At 41.8% G+C, this 19,817-nt stretch overlaps 1 protein-coding gene across 1 annotated transcript in view; it reads right to left on the bottom strand.

Annotated features, from left to right (window-relative positions):
- Positions 1 to 28: 28 nt before the first annotated feature.
- Positions 29 to 19,817, bottom strand: part of LOC133212448 (spermatogenesis-associated protein 7 homolog) — a 36,114-nt gene continuing 16,325 nt past the window's right edge. The window contains exons 3-6 of the mRNA XM_061353913.1: positions 19,714 to 19,806; positions 16,477 to 16,524; positions 1,960 to 2,081; positions 29 to 556 (exon numbers count right to left, since the gene is read on the bottom strand). Coding sequence (XP_061209897.1) covers positions 29 to 556; positions 1,960 to 2,081; positions 16,477 to 16,524; positions 19,714 to 19,806 — 791 coding nt within the window. The remainder of the gene's footprint in view (positions 557 to 1,959; positions 2,082 to 16,476; positions 16,525 to 19,713; positions 19,807 to 19,817) is intronic.

Raw genomic sequence — 19,817 nt, 5'->3', positions numbered from 1 at the left:
GAAAGTGAAACGACTTAACTTTTAGCACTTAGGTATAAGCAAAGTACCTGTGCAAGTCTCTTTTCTTTCCATCATTGATGTCTGCTGATTTAAGTGATGGTCTGCCAGGGGAGGAGCCCTTTTTTGGAGGAGGAGGATTATAATACCTATAGTTTACAAGAAAAGATTGGTTTGATGTCTTTAAGATTTGAGTTGTAAAACGCTGCCCCTTTGCTGTGAAGTAATTTAAATGTTTGTCAAGGAGGTCCCCAGAGTATGTTTTATTAACAGAGGTTTGAATTGCCTTCTTCCTGTTGTGACTGCCTAAATGCATGCGTGACTGCAGAAGTGGTGAAACAGGTGATCTCTCTGTCCTAGAGTTGGGAGCAGGAGTTTGAGACAAAGCATGCTGAGCAGTATTTTGGATGTTCTTTCCTGCAGTAGGAGCTGGCATCAGAGTCCTTGAAGTGAGCTTCTGAATAGATACAGAGTGGGGTTGCTCTTTCTTTGTCCTGGAACAGTTGTTTTGACCAGGCATCAGATACAGATGACCATTTTCTAACAGTGAGCAGCTCTCCTGTAAGTTAAAGAACAAAATACCTGATAGAAAAATCACAAAAGCAACGTGCTGGAGACAGTGTCTTCTACAAACTGATTCACACACGAGGAATTCTAAGTAACTGTTTTCAAACTGTCTCAAGTGCTCCAAGTGACTTGCTGAGTTTTAGGAACCACAGTCAAGAGTAAAGCCACCCTGCCATTGTGCTAGAGCTAGTGAAAGACCTCTTTCTAGATTCTTCTGCCTTCCTTTTCTTTACCAGGTTGAGCTTGCTAATGAAAAGTAGCCTTGGGAAATTACATAGAAACATTCCATTTTGCTTGCCATGGCTCACAAAGGGAGAACAGGAGGTTTTTCCTTCCTTGGACATTGTGCATTCTCATCTATGGAACTAACGTCTCAGTGGCAATCTCAGGGGCATCTTCCATTCTCCCTCCTTGATGCCCGTGCAGGTGTAAGCAGGATTCATTCTCATGAGTTTGAAGTCAAACAGAACCACTGTTATCCTCATAAATACCACTGGTGAAATTGTGGCCTGTCATTTTGCTGTTTATCTTTGTGGGACACAAAGTTTTACAAATGAAAACAACGCTCATGTTTGAATTGGATGACATCCTTTTTAAACGGCATCATTAGTAATCTAGCGGTAAACCCACTGTAATTCTCAACAAATTAGAAAGTTTTACCATCTAAATATAGCCTGCTGAGGAATTTCTGCCCCCAAGAGACGCTAGGCTATGTCAGAATGAAATGTTTTGCAAGGCTTTGTCCACTGAGGTAAGGTCCACTGGCAGAATTTGGTGAAGAACAGGCCTGCTCACACCAGCATGAGTTTGTACAGTTTCTGGTATCTGGCAGAATGTATAGAATTAGCATTAATTACTTTAAGGTCTTGCTTTTACCAGTAGATACCATTCTGAAACTCAGAGAATACTGTAAAACAGTGTCAAGTTACTGCATTGTGTGATAAAGACAATCATTGTGATTTAGTTCTCTTGCAAATACTGTGAACAGAAATCATCCTAATAAGAATGTTATCACACACAGCAGCAAATTTCTGGGCACCTATGTAATACTTCATGAAGAATTCTAATTCCATTTGCCCAAGGAGCAAAGAGAACTCGTGCAAGTTTGTGAGCGGCACACACATACCCATGCTCTCAGTGCAGGGACACATTTTAGCCATGCACATGTAGTCATGACATGGGTACCTGTCATTGTAGGCCATGTAGGGATAGCAATTGTTAGATGAGAGGATAACTGCTAGCTGCTAAAGCTGAGAGTCAAATCTTATTTCAACTACAGCATAAAAAGCCACACTGACTAAACCTGCACTTAACTGCTCTTACAGGCATGCCTCAGCACCTCAGAGTATGGCTAAGGGAAGCTGGTCTCTATCATGCATCTCAGCATCACGATACCTTCTGCTGTCTTGAAGAAGCACTTCTGGAGTTCAGTGGTGAGGCGGGAACACCATGTGCAAGGTGCTTCTTGTATTTCTCAAGGGCTTGAATTAGTCTGTCTCTTTTCTGCTGATCCTTGTCTGTATATGTAAATATGGAAACACAACCCTTAACACTTCAACCAGTGATCAAGTCATAAGCTATTTCTCTTCACTCTTCTTTTTGCTACTAAAGACTGTTCTGTCTCCTCCTCTTAATACCACGTAGCAGACAAAGAAGACAGTCACTTTACTCCTTACAGTTGGCACTTGCTGTTTCCATGCCCAGCATTTGGAATAATTTGGAATAAATTACAAATCTGGAATAAATGCAAGGCAGGACTTCACGACATCACTCACCCATTAAGTAATGAGCTACTGGAGAGAGGACAGCAACATTTTGTTTCCACTTCCTGCACACTCTTTTTCCTATCCTAGACAGCAATTGAGTCAGGGCAAAACAGGAGAAAAGCTGAGGCAGTCAAGTAGGGATTCAAGTCCATGTACTAACAGTTGAGTGACCAAAGACAGGCTGCCAACTGTGGACTGTGCAGCCAAGAAAGCGTGCTTTTCGTATTGGTCAGGGTGATAAGAGGAGGGTGACTCTTCTGCTAGTACCTCACACACAAAAAGAAGAGCAACAGACTTAGTCTTTTGGGAGAGGGACTCTTCATCGGTGATAGGACAAGGAGTAATGGGTTTAAAATTAAACAGGGCAAGTTCAGGTTAGATCTAAGGCAGAAGCTCTTCCCTGTGAGGGTGCTGAGGCGCTGGCACAGGGTGCCCAGAGAAGCTGTGGCTGCCCCATCCCTGGCAGTGTTCAAAGCCAGATTGGACACAGAGGCTTGGAGAAACCTGGTCCTTAGTGAAAGATGTCCCTGCCAATGGCAGGGGGTTAGAGATGGATGATTTTAAGGTCCTTTAAAACCCAGACCATTCTGTGATTCTATGTAGCTTAGAGCAGGAATAAAAATATTCTCACAGTGAGCATTATTGCTATATATCATACTACATGTTTTTATATATATTGTATTATACATTAAATCTTATAGAATAATAAGACTACATAAGAATAAGGAAGGGATATGACTTACCCACAACCACAGAGGCCCACAGGGATGATGATGGGTAATGCAAAGCTTCTCACAATTCACCATCTTTTGTCAGACCCTTACTTTTAGCAGTGTAAACAAGTATGATGCATGACCAAAATTTTCAAGCCCTTTTACCTGCTGCGTGCATTCCAAGCACAGCTCTGAGAAAAGGGATATGAATTACAATGTGCAACAATACCTTTCTCTTTGTAGATGGTATTTAAAAAATCATAGCCCCAGCAGTTCTGCCTTAAAACGGAGGATTTGCACACAAAATACCAATAAAGTGGGCCCCACTGCGGTCTCACAAGCTGCTTATGGCTCTTCTTGAGTTGAAAATGCAGCTCTGGCAGAATTTCCTTGCCCTGTGGAGCTCTGGCACATGGCAGCACATGCCAGTAGTGCTGGGCAGTCCAATAGGGACATGCTCTGCTCCTTCCCCTCTGGGGGCATCTGCACAGACTCAAACAGGTCATTCTGGAGGGATAGCAGGGATTCGGGTGGGCTGCTGAGATGCGACTTCTGGCAGTATTATGTCACTTGTATTATACTGACTTACTCCTGCAAAAGGGCTCCCTTACACTGCGTTTGTGAGAACTTACACTCACAATATGCTGCAAATCCTTTGCTGGTAAGAAGCAATTCCTCCTCCTCTGAACTGGTGTAATTGCAGCATGTCTCACTAGTGATAATGCTTGAAGCCTGGCAAAGCACTTTCGAAAGGCAGACGCATCAACCTGGATGTAATGTTGTACATTCCTGAATTAGCAGAAGGGTTACAGGGTTTTACTTGATCTTAAGTAATATTTCTTTTGGAAAAGGAATAGCTGAGACTTTTTTGGGTTTTAATTTAGAAAATCCAAACACTTGGTTACTGCACTAAAGAGCTGGCTCCTCTGGAATTTGTGATGGGTCCTGTATGGGGCACACCATCTCTTGACAACTCCCCTGTTAGGTGGCCTCAAGGCTGTGACATAGTCATTGAAAAAAACAGATTCCACTAATAGCTAAACCCAGTATATAATCTCCTGAGGCATGTAATCTGCCTTCCCCATCTTGCATGGACAGGAGTTCATAGCATCACCTTATCAAGAGAAACATGTTGACAATGCTAAATCCTATTTGGATGACTGGGAAGCAGGATTATACAACTCACTGGAACAAATAACAAAATGTACTTGCTCAATTGCATTCATGCAGAGATTAATACCTTCCCCTTGTATCTAGGTTTATGTAATGTCCAATCCAAGTACCCTCCCAGTTCTGACTAAAGATGTTTCATTCTGCAACCATCTGAAAACTCAGATGCCAGGCAGCTTGCTGTGCAGTAGTACCACCAGTCAGGATACCTGGCTCCTCTCATGGCAGTGCCAATGACTTGTGCCACAGGAGTAAGTGACATCCGTGCCTGTCCATCGTTCTTCATGTGCCATCTGTCTATGTGCAGGTGAGGCAGGACAACAACTGTCTGCCTGAGGCATGGCTGAGCCTTTGCCAAGCCTTGCCAAAGACAAGCAAATCAAATGTTCGGGGTCAAAGAGACACAGGTTTTAAACAGACTGTCTAGAATTTCACTGATATTTTTACTATAACTACGGGTTACAAACATGCCACGTGGCATTAAGCCTATTCAAATAAGTACTGTTCCACTGCATTATAGTTTTGAGTAGTTAGCAAAAGCTCCTGGACCAGAATGTCTCATAGCAGCTCTCCTTCCCTTTCTCTGACACCAGGTCCATGGCCCAGACAGTCAGGGTTTGTACATGACTCAGCCATGGGAGCAGACAGAGGTTTGCTGCCCTGTCTGTAAGGGGTTTACTTGCCTCACCCCCTTCTAGCCCTGCTCTCCCCAGTTTCTCTTTTCTCACTACCATTTCTTCTCATCCGTGGTTTTCCCTGTGCTCCATCTCACAGTTCCAGGGCTGCTGAGTCTTACCTGCTCCCAGCACCCACAGGCTGACAGTAGTGTCCCAGGCTGCTTCCCCCCCCCCTCTTATGCTTGTCTTCCTAAAATGACCTTCCCCTGTGGTGACCTGGCATGCTCCCCAGATGCATGAATGAAGGGACTAAGAGTGCAAGTCATCCTTAGGTTTTCAGGTCTGGGTTAGAATGGACCTTAAGATCATCCAGTTCCAACCCCCTGCCACCTTCCACTAGAGCAGGTTGCTCAAAGCCCCATCCAACCTGTCCTGTAGAAGCTTACCATGATTCAGTGTGCCACCTGAAACCTCTCAGAACATGATTATTTTCATCTCTTGACTACTTTTTTGCTGCTTCCCAGGGCATAGAATCATGTGTTATGGCCAATGAAGCAGTTATTTAGCCAAATGCATTCAAACAGCCTTTCTGTTAAGCTCATTTGTTTGCTAATTTATCATCCTTGTAACTGTGGCAGGTATTAATCCATCATGCTATTGTACAATTTCACTGATACCTGTACTGGTATCTGGTACTTGTCAGTGTAACAGAAGTACAGAAAATAGAAGAGATTTAGATGAAATCTGGACCTTTAAAAACAAAGAGAGATTCAGATACTATAGCCCCAGCTCTGTTTTCCTGGCAGTTGTGGCTTGCCAGTTATCAAAACATCTTGTCTCTTCTTTGCTGCTGTGCAAAAAGCCCATGGATGCAGTGACTGGATGCAAACTTACTCAACATAGTAGAAACAGTTTAGCTGATAATACTGGCCAGTGAGAATGAAACAAACTAAGCAGATTTTTGTTTGATTCATCTATTTTTAATCTAGTGCATTTCAGTTCTATTTATCTTTAGCTGCAATAGTAAAGAAGAGCCAGCAAACACCTTCGACTGATTCCACAGCTGCCTCCTAAAACAGAAGGCTGTTTTCAGGTCTAAGACTGAATTCCACGGCCCAAGCATGAAGATGGGATATAAAGCTGGAACAGGCTTCCCCTAAGTTGTTTACCAGATGTTATAAAACTCAGTGATAATAGCTAGAAATAGAATCCACACCTTGGCTCATGCCTTCATTTTCAGCTCGGAGTGGGAGTTCTGGTTTAATTCCTACCAAGTGTTTTTTAAAGAGCTGGCTGGTGTTTAACTCCTGATGACTTTTGAAACAACAGGGAAGTTTCAAAGGACTGCAGGGGGGGGAAAGTAGAGCAAAAGTGATTAATGAACCACAGGCTGGTATCAGTCCTGAGCATAACAACAGACTGGCTGTTACAAGATTCAGTTAAGGGAATTGTGAGCAATGCCAGACAAAAAGCTTAAGAAAAATAGATCACCATTCTAACTTGGTAGAGAGAACTGAAAGATCCTGACTGTGGCTGAGTCCGATAAAGGTGTTAGTTTAAAAGACTTGTGTAAGCTCCCTGGCTTTGTTCTGCATGACATTTGGAGTAAGAAAATCAGAACACTGGAATTATACGTACAATTCATTATGGTTAACGGGCAGCTCTGAAAATGCAATTAGAATCATAGAATCATTGAATAGCTAGGGTTGGAAAGGACCTTAAAGATTATCTAGAAGTGAGGACTCCTTGCAAGGCAGGTGTTTCCAATGCAAGGATCATTTTTAATGTTATATCATGAAATTATTTCAGTTACCTGAAAGAAAACATAAAAAATTCCTCCTAAAGTTTGAACAGCTACAGCTGGGGAGCTCACAAACAATAAAGGGGTGATTTACTGTAACAAAGTGATCTGCATTGCTCAGTAAGGTAGATGGAGGCAAGCAGATGGAGGCAAGCAGTAGACTTTTCAGCATGCGTACAAGAACATCTCCATTCAGAATGGAATATTCTCCATTCAGAAAATGCAAGCTCTTAAAGGAGGTGAGTCTTATCTGGGAACCAGTGTCACCGAAAAACATTCATACTTTGTCATAGACAAAGAGCTGTCTGTAAATTCCCAGTGCAGCCAAAACTAGTGTAATATTATTACCTCTAAGGAGTGGAAATCTCAGATGTAAATACAATGAGACTTTACTGCAGTTTCCTTTGACAGGTGGATGGCTGCTGCTGGAATTATATATCCTGCTCTAAAACTGCTCTGAACTCCAGAAGCATTTACAAATTGGGAAGGATGCAGAGAAGATCTGTAAGAATGATGAAGTCTGGAACACACTCTTCCTGGTGACAGATTTAAGTGGCTGAGTGGATTTAGTCCCTCAAAAGGATGGCTAAGAAGTAACTTTATTCCAGCTTATAAACAGCTATAGACAAAACAGAAATGAAACAATACAGTTTGTTGAGCAAAGATTTACGAAGACTGGACAAACTCATCCTGAAAGAAAAGTGTATGTGCCTCATAGCAAGGTAAGTTTGTCTTGGAAGACTAATGGGAAGTGGGATGTAAATAAATAAGGTTTGGACATACTTTTAATCCCTTCTTCCCCTAGCTCTGTAAACAAGCAATGAACGGAGAAAAGACAGAGCAAAAACAGTGTGTATAACCACAGCAGTTTATTCGTGCTGTGTCTATGAAGCTCTTGAGATATGCATCAGTCACCAGGGATCACCTATCAGCTTCTCTGAAATGTACTTTTTTCTCAATCTTTGCTGCTATTGTTAGCTGATGTAATCTCAGATTTGTGGTCAGTGCAATACAAAAGGACACAGGCCAATCACTCATGATGTACTCATTACTTACTCACATCTAAGGGCCAAATGCTGCAGTCTGCACTGGTAAGTTTGTCTGCTGTGGGAATTCAGGCACTATTATTTTGGCATTTCATATCAAACAAGACCATTCCTTCAGCAGAAACCAGCGGTAAGTGAGGATCAAGTGTTTAAAAAATTCATGGACATCAATGGAGCTGACAGCACTTGATGCAATTCCTTTGTAAACCACATCAAAATAAAGAAAGGGCACACTCTTTCATTCAAACAAAGACAAGAATTAGCATTTGGTTTTATAGAATCATAGAATAGTTAGGGTTGGAAAGAACCTTAAGATCATCAAATTCCCACCCCCCTGCCATGGGCAGGGACACCTCGCTCTAAACCGTATCACCCAAGGCCTCGTCCAACCTGGCCTTGAACACTGCCAGGGATGAAGCATTCACAACTTCCTTGAGCAACCCATTCCAGTGCCTCACCACCCTAACAGGAAAGAATTTCCCCCTTATATCCAATCTAAACTTCCCCTGTTTAAGTTTGAACCCATTACCCCTTGTCCTACCACTATAGTCCCTAAATAAGAGTCCCTCCCCAGCATCCCTATAGGCCCCCTTCAGATACTGGGAGGCTGCTATGAGGTCTTATGTAGGGGAAGTTAGTCTATTTTTCTTAATTTTTTAGTGAGTTTAAATAAGATATTCAAAAGGTGAGGTTCACAGCTGTGTAATTACCACCCACTGTTAGTCTTTTAAAGATTGACAACTTCCTGCCTCAGCAAATAAAAGCAAACTGACACTTAGAGCATCTCCCATTCTTGCAGCCCATTTCTCACCTAAAGCATGTTTCAGCACATTTCTGATACTAAAGGTCAATCCTCCCTCCCTTCTTGTCAGTACAGATTTACAACAGCAATTAGCGCTGGGAGAATGTGGTCTAACAGAAGAATACATCCATCATCATTGCTTTTGATTCTGGCAATTCTAAAAATTGCTGAAAAATTGATAAAAACCTCTTTAGCCAAAGCAGAGATTTTAATCTCTTACCCGAAGCCAATGGGCAGCAGACAGAGGGATACTCAATTGACAACTCTGCTTCAGACCAAGGATCCATCAAGAGATTTTTCTAGAATTCCTATTCTTTGGCAAACAAAATTTTCTATGGCCGAGTCACTCATTATTTGAACTGATTCTGTGTTTTCTGGTGAAAAGACATTGTTGGTAAGGCCAGAAGCAGAAGTCATAACATCTGTCTGAAGGTCACTGGCAGGAATAAACAGCCTCTAGTGGGGTAATGGCACTTCTTTTATATCCTGATACTGTACAGAGGTATTCAAGGAGGAAAGGAATTCTAGAAGTTGAATTACCAGAGAAATGTCAAGATGCATCATCCCTCTTTAAAACACTGACTGATAGCTAACATACGCTGCTTTCTCCTTTGGTGGCAGAGTAGGAATGCAAAGCTAAAATAGCCAGTGCACAGTGGTTATGACAAGGCTCCTGCTCTCTGCATCCTGCAGTAGCTCCCACTACCCTCTTCCTCCCTTTTTACACATGTTCCTTTCAACAGCACTGACTCTGAAATTGATGGGGAGGATGCTTTAGCGATTAAAGCACTGCAGTAGGACTTGGAAAACTATCATTTAATTCCCAGCTCTAAACAGTGTGATCACAGGTATGGTAATTAATCTCTGATGTCTTAATTTCCTCCCTGCAAAAGAGGAGGATAGTACATACTTACTCTGTTCTTGCTGGCACATCATTTTGGGCTGTTATCCCCAGAAGATGATCTTTAAACTGTGCAGGGGCTACCATAAAGGAACTGAGATCCCAAATGGAGCTGCTAGCATAGCACAGGATTCAGAGTGGGAGAAGAAGAATTTATGATCCAGACCTGCTGTTTTATCTTTGACGGCTGAACGCCACAGTGCAGTTACACATTTGATGCAGCTCACTTGTCACAGTGATATACACATTTATTTTTCACAGACTAAAATATTTATTGAAAACCATCTCACTCACGCTCCATAAACTTGCAATGATGGATGGACCACTCGGCAGATAAAGAACTGGCTGGATGGCCGCACGCAAAGAGTTGCGGTCAATAGCTCAAAGTCCCACTGGAGACAGGTAACAAGTGGTGTCCCTCAGGGGTTGATGTTGGGACCAGTCTTGTTCAACATCTTTGTCGCTGACATGGACAGTGGGATTGAGTGCGCCCTCAGCAAGTTTGCCGATGACACCAAGCTGTGTGGTTCGGTTGATACGCTGGAGGGAAGGAATGCCATCCAGAGGGACCCTGACATGCTTGTGAGGTGGGCTGATGCCAACTTCATGCAGTTCAACCAAGCCAAGTGTAAGGTCCTACACCTGGGTCGGAGCAATCCCAGGCACAGCTACAGGCTGGGCAGAGAAGAGATTCAGAGCAGCCCTGCGGAGAAGGACTTGAGGGTGCTGGTCGATGAGAAAATCAACATGAGCCAGCTTCAGTGTGCGCTTGCAGCCCAGAAAGCCAACCGTATCCTGGGCTGCATCACTTGGAGTATTGTGTGCAGTTCTGGTGTCCTCAACATACTGTTGGAACAAAACCAGAGGAGGCCACAAGGATGATTAAGGGCTGCAGAACCTCCTGTATGAAGATAGGCGGAGAAAGTTGGGGCTGTTCAACCTGGAGAAGAGAAGCTGCATGGAGACCTCAGAGCATCTTCCAGTGTCTGAAGGGGGCTACAAGGATGCTGGGGAGGTACTCTTCATCAGGGACTGTAGTGATAGGACAAGGGGTAACGGGTTTAAACTGAAACAGAGGAAGTTCAGGTTAGATCTAAGGAAGAAGTTCTTTACTGTGAGGGTGGTGAGGCACTGGCACAGGGTGCCCAGAGAAGTGGTAAATACTCCAGCATTCAAGGCCAGGTTGGACAGGGCTTGGAGCATCCTGCTCAGGTGGAAGGTGTCTCTGCCCATGTCAGGGGGTTGGAACTAGGTGACATTAATGTCCTTTCCAACCCAAATCATTCTATGACTCTATGATTGCTAAATGATCCATGCAATTGCCCAATATTTGTGACTAAGATTTACCTCTGTAAGGATAAAACTGTGTTTATATAATTTTCATATAAACTGTAGATAAAATGCAGTTTTGTATTCTTTGAACTGCCTGGAGAAACACCGTGTTGTTTTTCACAGGTGTTATGGTATTTCAAAGCCACAAAGCAACTTCATTTTAAACTGGTTAAAACCCAATTGGAAATTATTATTATTCATGTCTGTCTAATGCAGAGAATTAGGGAAAAACATGGGTTATAAAAAGACCACTCTGCCATATCTGAGCACTTCAGTACTCTGCTGGTACACAGGAAAGTAAAGTTCCTCTTATGTAAGTCTACTGTTCCTTTTTCAAGTTACCAAGGCATGTGTTTCTGCACACACTTAGATGTATGTTTAGGTTTCAGATTTATAAAACTGATTCACAGCACCTATATGCAAATAGATGGTCAACACTGCATAACAGGTGAACAAGAAACACTCACATGGCCTCACGTGGTTAGATATAATATATATAATTATATACATATATACATTACTTGCCATTCCTTCTGGGTGAATGCATACACTGTACTCTTGACAGTGCAAGGGAATTGTGCAGAACGTACTCAGATGGTCTGAATAGCTAGTTTTGCCACTGTAAGTAGTTGAGCTTAGCTTGGTAATCCAATCATAGCTCAACAGAGAGGAGAAGAAACAGCTTTGCCTTAAGACCAAGATCATGGAGACCTAAAGGTGTGCTCAGAGAGCCAGATTTACTTTAGGTCTTCCTTCAGATTAACTTAGGTAGAGTGAGCCCGAAGCACCTGACTGCTTCCTACCACAGCTTCCCCATGCTGGTGTGCTTATTTGTCTGGACTGCTACTCGATGGATAATGGAAGCAGAGTGCTTACTGCAGGACTAGGAGACAAACAGCACATGAGAGCAGCCCTTGGCAGAGTTGCTCTCATTCCTGGAAGGGGAGAGTAAGGAGAAAATTAGGACAGGGAGCCCTGGACCACCACGCTTCCCTGGAGTGGTGGGCTGGGTCTGTGATGGAGCCAAAGACCTGAGCTTTAGCAAGGGATTTTCATAATTAGTGATTTGGGTTGCTTATTCTCCTGTATGAAGTGTGGGTTACCTTTATGGATTCCCCTGTTTGGGGCTGGTTTTGATTAATCTTTTGTGAGTGTTAAGGTTTTCCTACTTTCTTGCCAGCTCATCTGGGACAGCTTATATGCACATCAGCCAGTTTCTACTCCTCTTACTAAGCTGATCAGCCTCAGGAGATCTGACTCAGACTTGGGCTCTGTGAATCTGGAGCAGAGTATCATGGAAATAATGGTTGGATGAGACTTCTAGAGCTGGTCATGGAAACACTGTCTCATGCTTCCAAGGTCCAAGAATGTAATACAGCTCTTTATTACTAATTAATTGGTAATTATTAATAACACATTAGTAAGACATTTGGAGGACTTCTTTAGTGCCACAGGTAAGTTTAAGTCTCTGGCTTAATGCTGTATAAATAAATATCTGATTTAAAACAAAATGATTTTGAATTTTCTTCTTTGAATTGAAACAATTTCTCATAATGGATTTTTTCCCAAGAACTTTCACATTTCCATTGGAACAGAAATTCTTCTTTTTGATTGCTTAAACGCTATTCTGAAACCTGGTCACTGGTGTGTGCTCAGCAGCAGCACTGCTTATGCTCTTTCCATACTCATTAGATGCTCTTTCTAGCAAATGTAGCTTCTGCTTCTAGTAAAAACTGTAAACATCCTCCTAGTCAGACATTTTCCACACTGAAATGGCCAAGGAATCACTGTTCTCACAGTAGCTCCATCAGCCACGATGCTCTCATGACTCTTAAAACACCTCTGCTTAACTTTATTTCCAGAGACCACTTATGATGCTGAACTAGGTCTCCCATATTCTGGATCTCTGATGCATCTCCAGATAATATATCTAGTCTTAAGGCTGGGCACAGATGCATGTTTCTATCTTTTGATGACAGCTGAAAAATGGACCACAATTGTTAACATGAGAATGCCAGAGATGCAGTGTTATTGCTAGCACAAAGCCAGCTCCATGTTAGAGAGAAAGGACGGCTCAGGAGGCTTTGTGTTAGCTGTTTCTACCTAACTTTGATCAAAGTTTGTGCAATTTCAACAGTATTTTTAATGTTGCTCTGACAGTAAAGAGACACAATTAGTATTTCACTTTTGTATCCAGTGACAAGGTGCATGGGAATGGTTCAAAGCTGCTCCAGGGAGATTTCGACTGGATATTAGGAAGCATTTCTTTACTGGGAGGGTGGTCAAACACTGAAACAGGCTTCCTAGAGAGGCAGCTGATGCTTCAAAGCTGTCAATGTTTAAGATGCATTTGGGCAATGCCCTTAATAGCACGCTTTAACTTCTGGTCAGCCCTGAATTGGTCAGGCAGTAGGACTCGATGATCATTGTAGGTCCCTTCCAACTGAAACAGTTGTATGCTATGCTATGCTATGCTATTAAAACATCATGAAAACTGGCATTTGCAATGCTTTATAAGCCATATTTAAAGGTCACTAGATGAAACAAGCCCATCTCATTCAATGACACTCTTACCAACTGCAACATTAGTAACTTCATGAACTCTAAACCAGCAAAATGCCCAATGAAGCAGCAATTTTAAAACAGTGCCCTTCTAAACCCTAGAACTGAAAATCCAAGATACTCCTGAAGATATTCAGGAGAAAGTCCTGTACACTGCACATCTTCCACTTTGTCTATAGAGTTCTTCATCTGAAGTATGACAGTACAGACAGCTTGGGAAATGATGCATTTTGAGATTGTCAGAAAAGCCAATTATATACAGTATGTTACCTGCAGTGCATTTATTCTTAAACATAGCATTGCATGTTGTATTTTCTCTGTCTTATCAGAACTAATCTTTTTCTCTTTGCTTTAATAGGTTTGCATATGTCTACGTCACTACCTGAATTTCTCCTTCCAGCCTACCATTGAAACGCACGGGATCCAACCACACATCCGGAAAACAAGGTTATACCTACCTGAGTGCATGGACTGAGGGCAGGTAAGAAATTCTACTGTATCAGAATGGGTATCTGTCAGAGTTCTGATAAATGTCCAGGTTTTTAAAGCATACCACACTTAGTAACCAGTTATAGCAACAGTGGGAGATTGGTGTGAAACGTTAAAAGAAGAAAACACTGTAATCTTGTACTAAGCAGAAAATTAGTTTTGCCCTCCTATTATTCTAACAGGCTGGCAAAACAGCCTTCATTTATGTTGTGTCTTTGAATATGCAAGCGATAAACAGAAGCCTATTTTTGTAGAAATAAATTCATTTTATAGTGCTCAAACGATTTGCACATCAACCACATTAGCAGCAACTGTACCTTCATTGTGCTACTGCCCTACTTAATGTTTCAGAAGATGTAAGATCTGATCCACCTTTTCATTGTGACTTCTACGTTTTGAGCATTATCCTTCAAGGGACAAAACTTCTTATGCCAAGACAGATATTTCTGGAACTAACCTGTCAGAAAAAGGATTTAGCTGTTACAGAGTATATTTTAGTGAAGATAAATATTAAATGACAAAGGTAATCTGCATTTCCCCAGCAGGCTACTGACAAAAATGGTTTTGGGTCCTCATGTCCTCTGATGGAGAATCTCATGTTATGGCTTCTGTGTGCACCAGATGTTTTGTACCCAATGTGGGCTTTTAAATTAACAAAAACTCCACACAACAATACAGTCCTGCATGGCTGTGTAAGAGGAATACCTTCCTAAGAAAGCATTATAAGAATAAAGATAATGTTTACTTCTGATACATCACCCAGGAAAACTTGTTATGGTAGCTAATGCAGGTAGCTGAACAAATTCTGTGTCTTCCTTATCTCAAGTAGGTGAGATTCTACTCCTCATGCACTTCTGTGTCAGGATCATCTCTCTGCCAAACTAACATCCTCAGAAAGCTGCCCCTGGCAATTCTTTCTGTTACTACAATGCTGTTTTCATAAAGCAATCAATCAAAATTATGAATTTTAAGATGATTATATAAAAGACAACTCTGAAGAAAAGAACACAGTATTGAGCATAAGGAGTTAAAAAATGAAGGGAATTTTGATTGTGATGTGTTATGATCCTGAACTTGTTCTTTTGCTATTCTCTACTGAATCATAGAATCATGGAATGGTTTGGGTTGGAAAAGACCTTAAGATCATCCAATTCCAACCCCCTGACATGGGCAGGGACATCTCACACTACACCATGTCCCTCAAGGCTCCACTAAACTGACCCTGAACACTGCCAGGGATGGAGCATTTACCACTTCTTGGGCAGCCCATTCCAGTGCCTCACCACCCCCAAAGTAAAGAACTTCTGCCTTAGATCTAACCTGAACTTCCCCTGTTTCAGTTTAAGCCCATCACCCCTTGTTCTATCACTACAGTCCCTGATGAAGAGTCCCTCTTCAGCATCTTTGTAGCCCCCTTCAGACACTGGAAGCTGCTCTGAAGTCTCCATGCAGCTTCTCTTCTCAGGCTGAACAGGCCCAACTTTCTCAAGCCTGTCTGCATACGGGAGGTGCTGCAGCCCCTGAGCATCCTCGTGGCCTCCTCTGGACTTGCTCCCACAGTTCCATGTCCTTTTTATGCTGAGGACATCAGAACTTCACACAATACTCCAAGTGAGGTCTCACAAGAACAGAGGGGCAGAATTACCTCCTTCGACCTGCTGGTCACGCTGCTTTTGATGCAGCCCAGGACACGGTTGGTTTCTGGGCTGTGAATGCACACTGCCAGCTCATGTTCACGCTCATGTTCATGTTCATGAAGATCTCATGTGACACATTTTTCTGAACCTTTATGGGCAAGAGTTATATTTGCCTCCTTGGCCTGTATCTTGCTCAAATGGCTGCATCTCACCATTGCCTTTGAGCTATCTTTGCTTTCGAGTATAATAACCTGCTCAAAGTAATAGCCCGCTGCAGATCTCTGATACATGGCTCCCACTATGCATGCACTGTGGAAAAATAGAAGCTTTCATTTTTCCAGCTTTTGAAATTTCATTTTAAGACGGTGTTTCTGTGTAGAAAGGGTAGATGCTCCCGTGTACGTAACTATCAACTGGAAAAGTAGCATGTGCCACACAACGTGGTGAAAGAAGAAAACTAAACACATTCCAAAGTGAATGCTCTGTTTCCAAGGTAAGGGGTGAATGTATTCCTTTTCATCAATCTTTCTTCCTTTCCAAAAAGGAAGGGCAGGAGAAACTGTGCCTACACGTTGGGTACTGCAGGCTTCAGCCAAGAGGTGGCGTTGGGATGCAGTGCAATGTTCTCTTACCAAAATGCCATCCATTCCTCAAAACCTGTCTTAACTGTAGCATGCTTGATGCCCAGAGACCCACGAAGCATTGATGGAAATGAAAAACGCAGTGTGGATTAGCAAGGAATGCAAAGGGCCAGAAGTCTGAGTTTAGACTGGAAAACTAAAGCAATTTATGCCTCCAACAATCATATTGCTTGAAGTAAGATATCAGAGTCCCACAGTCTGCAAATCTGTGTAAACACGTGTAAACACGAACCAAGTGCTTGATACAGCTATTAAGTTAGATCCTACATTAGCTATTAGTAGATGCTAGATAATATTGTGTTAACCACAATGATGCATGTTTTCAGCATGCATATGCCTCTTCAGAACACCTTTCATCCTAAAAGAAAAGTATTTCCAAACCAAACAAATGGAGACAGAGCTATTTTCAAACCAAAATGAAACAAAACTACTCACATTTAACACTGGTATGCAGACTCTTTGGTGCAGATGAATCAACAGCAGCTGTATTAACAAAAAGAAGGTTCAGCCCAATGAAACACTAACATTACAAATAATCATATCAAAATGGATAGAGATGAAACTGATGATCCTAAGGTGCTGGTGGTAATTCCGTGTGGGAATGTGGCACCAGTCTGCATAATATAAGCATTATTAACAATGTAGATCTACAAACTACTAAGTCCTATTGTTTCCCTATTTTCTTCCTATTTCCTGCAGCTATCTTTGCCAATGGTCATCTCTCAAAAGGTAGTACAGCTTAAATGTAGTGGAGTTAGTTGAGTTACACCAACCACAATTATATCAACTGCAATTAGATCAAATGAGGATTTGAGCTCTTCTCTTTATCAGCATAGAGTAAGTGCCTCAGCAGTGCTCCTGTTGGTTCAGTGTAAAACTGGGATCTGAATTTTGTGGCTTTTGCCCAAAATTAAGGTATAAAAGTAAGAGCCACTACAGCCACATCTATTAACTTTCATTTTAGTTTTCAATTTAAGGAAAGCTGTACTAGTTTTGTATTGGCATCTACTACTTCCTGGAAAGTTTGTATTTTAGGGATGAGTAGTACAGCTGAGATCAGCCGGGGGAAACAGCCAAGTGATGCTTGAAGAGCGAGATTCAAGTTGTCCCTAAGTTTCATGTCATCAGTTCATTATCTTTCTAGCAAGATGAGTGATCTAATTGTACGATTACACAGCATGTTATTTGGTTGTTTGGTTTTCATTATGACAGGTTAAAGCAAATAAGCTCCAAGGAATCAAGCCCTGTCCCTCTACTGCTGCAGTCTTCATTAAGTCATGTGCCCATACAGGAGGCAATATGGAGGGTAATGGAGCTTTATGTCTGATATTGTATGTACCTGGATACAACTGAGGTATATGAGTAAATACTATTTTTGACTGTGGAGGGAAAAGCAATCACTTAGAGAAGCTCAATGTTCGAGTTTCATTTGAAGGGCACTGACTCTTTTCCATCCAAGACGCTTCTGTGATTACTGCCAAATGTCACAGCAAATCTGAGTTTGTACAAGCACTCTAAACAAAGTTTCAGACGTGCAGGGCTAGCTACTGTCTAGGGTGAGGCCAAACAGGCTGTACTTTCAAAGGCAGCTGTATTTCAAAAGGATTGAAGAACATTTAAGAGGACACTGGAGAAAGCCTTTAGACAACCCTGAGCAGATTTTTCAGAGGCATGGCATCCTATCATCTCTAAGGATGTACTGAACATACAAGGATGCCAGAGTGGGACTCTTCATCAGGGACTGTAGCAATAGGACAAAGGGTGATGGGTTTAAACTTAAACAGGGGAAATTCAGGTTAGATATAAGGAAAAAGTTCTTTACTGTGAGGGTGGTGAGGCAGTGGCACAGGGTGCCCAAAGAAGTGGTGAATGCTCCATCCCTGGCAGTGTTCAAGGCCAGGCTGGACAGAGCCTTGGACCACCTTGTATAGTGTGAGGTGTCACTGCTCATGGCAGGGGTTTGGAATTAGATGATTTTACAGTCCTTTCTAACCCCAACTATTCTATGATTATGTGATTCTATGATTCTATGATATCCTTGCAATACTGCATTTATTTAAATGCATGTAAACATGTAGCTCTACAAGAACTACCTGTAGGAATGATGAAGCACTCTAAGAAGTAAAGTAAGTGTTTTAAGATTAAAGGTTTCTGGTCTAGTATGCTCCAAATCTGACTTTTGAGAACTATAACTTCACATAGCAAAACACCTAAGAATTAGATATTTTAGCCACTGGAAATTTAGGTTAGCACCTGCTGTGAGAAACTCTTTCCAACTTGACTGAATTCTGCTACAGACAAGCAGGACTGACATTTGAAATGCAGAAAATTGAAAGCTGCTTGGGAGCAAAGCTCTGGGCTCCTTTTATGCCAAGAATATCTCCTTTGCATTTTCTTCTGAGCTTTAAGAATGTAACAGACAAAAACTGCAAAACGTCTTTGATTTCTTCCTTGTACTTTTTGATCTTCACTCTCACATTTAGGATTCACCAGTTGAGAATAAAATTAACTTCAATTACATACAGCAGTCTCTGTGGCTCTTAGTCCTGACGCTTCTGTATGTGTATGAGCCCTGCAGTAGGCTATGAATTCTGCAGTCCTTAGAGTTCACTGTTTCAGTGGCATTAGCCATGCAAAAGCAAGAGTCACTTCAGTATGAAAGTATAACAGCACCAATTCAGCCTCCAGCTCCCAATATGAGTGGAAAGGTCATGAACCATAGCACGGTGCAGGTCATGAAAGTGAAATAGTGGTTCTGATAACATGATAAAACAATGTGCTAGATTGAGCTAGGTAGCTTAAATTAAAGCACTTGGCACTGCAAAATGACAAAGTGATTGGTCTCCTGGCAAAAAATGCAGTAGCAATCTCATCTGCTGTTCAACAGCTATGTGCTGTTATAGAGCTCACTGCATCGTATCAGTGTATTGTTTGGTTAGAAAGCCTTGGGAGCCCAAGGACCGGATGTTTTGCAATAACCTAACTATGGCTATGAACATGCAACTCCAGTTGTTTTCATCTGCCCCTGAAGCACCAGGAAGTTTATGCAGCTCCAGACAACTGATGTAGGACATTTTTTTATTCTGAATCTTATTTCTAGCAGTTTGCAGTTATTTACAGGAAGAAGAGTATTTGAAGAGCTCGCTCAGACATAAGTGCTTGCTAATGGAAATTCCTTCTAGATTATTTAGGAATGAAACTGTAACTTTCTAAATGTCAAAAGCTACAACCTCACTATTACTCTTCACTGGTTTTCCCCAATTAAATACCTGCCCTAGTTCACATTTTACCTTTCCTTTTAGTCAGCTACCATATACATCTAAACAGAAACCATTATTAAAATCACTTAGCAGAATTAAATAATATTTCCTTTGCTAACATGAATGTGTCCTTTTGTGAAACAGTTTGACTCTGTACGCTTCATGCTTCTTAACAGTTAGGACAAGATTACAGTCTCAGTCCTTGTCCCCTACATAATGTCCTACATATCTCTTCTTTTAGGGCACACCATGTTTTAAACTCTCCTACACCCTTTAAGTTAGTGACAGGAGAGGGAGGAAAGAAAGGGGGAAATTCAACACCTAGCCAAAACTAAGGGCAACCAACACACCCTTGTCTATGATTTCATCTTTCAGCTATGTAGATGTTGTCGTCATTAAAGACTGTACATACCTTTGGCTGACATCAGCTTCTTGTAATGAGCAGCCATGTGATCTTGAATGATGTACTGGTTGGAGAGCTTGCAGGAAAGCCCTGGAGAAAAAGCTGTAAGAAGG

Source organism: Neopsephotus bourkii, unplaced genomic scaffold (genome assembly GCF_033783945.1).
Source record: "Neopsephotus bourkii isolate Nb327-2 ecotype Australia unplaced genomic scaffold, CSIRO-AGI_Nbou_v1 NB_707, whole genome shotgun sequence".
Taxonomy (NCBI): Eukaryota; Metazoa; Chordata; class Aves; order Psittaciformes; family Psittacidae; genus Neopsephotus; species Neopsephotus bourkii.
The sequence above is the reverse complement of the archived record's forward strand: the minus strand, read 5'-3'. Positions and strand labels throughout refer to the sequence as shown.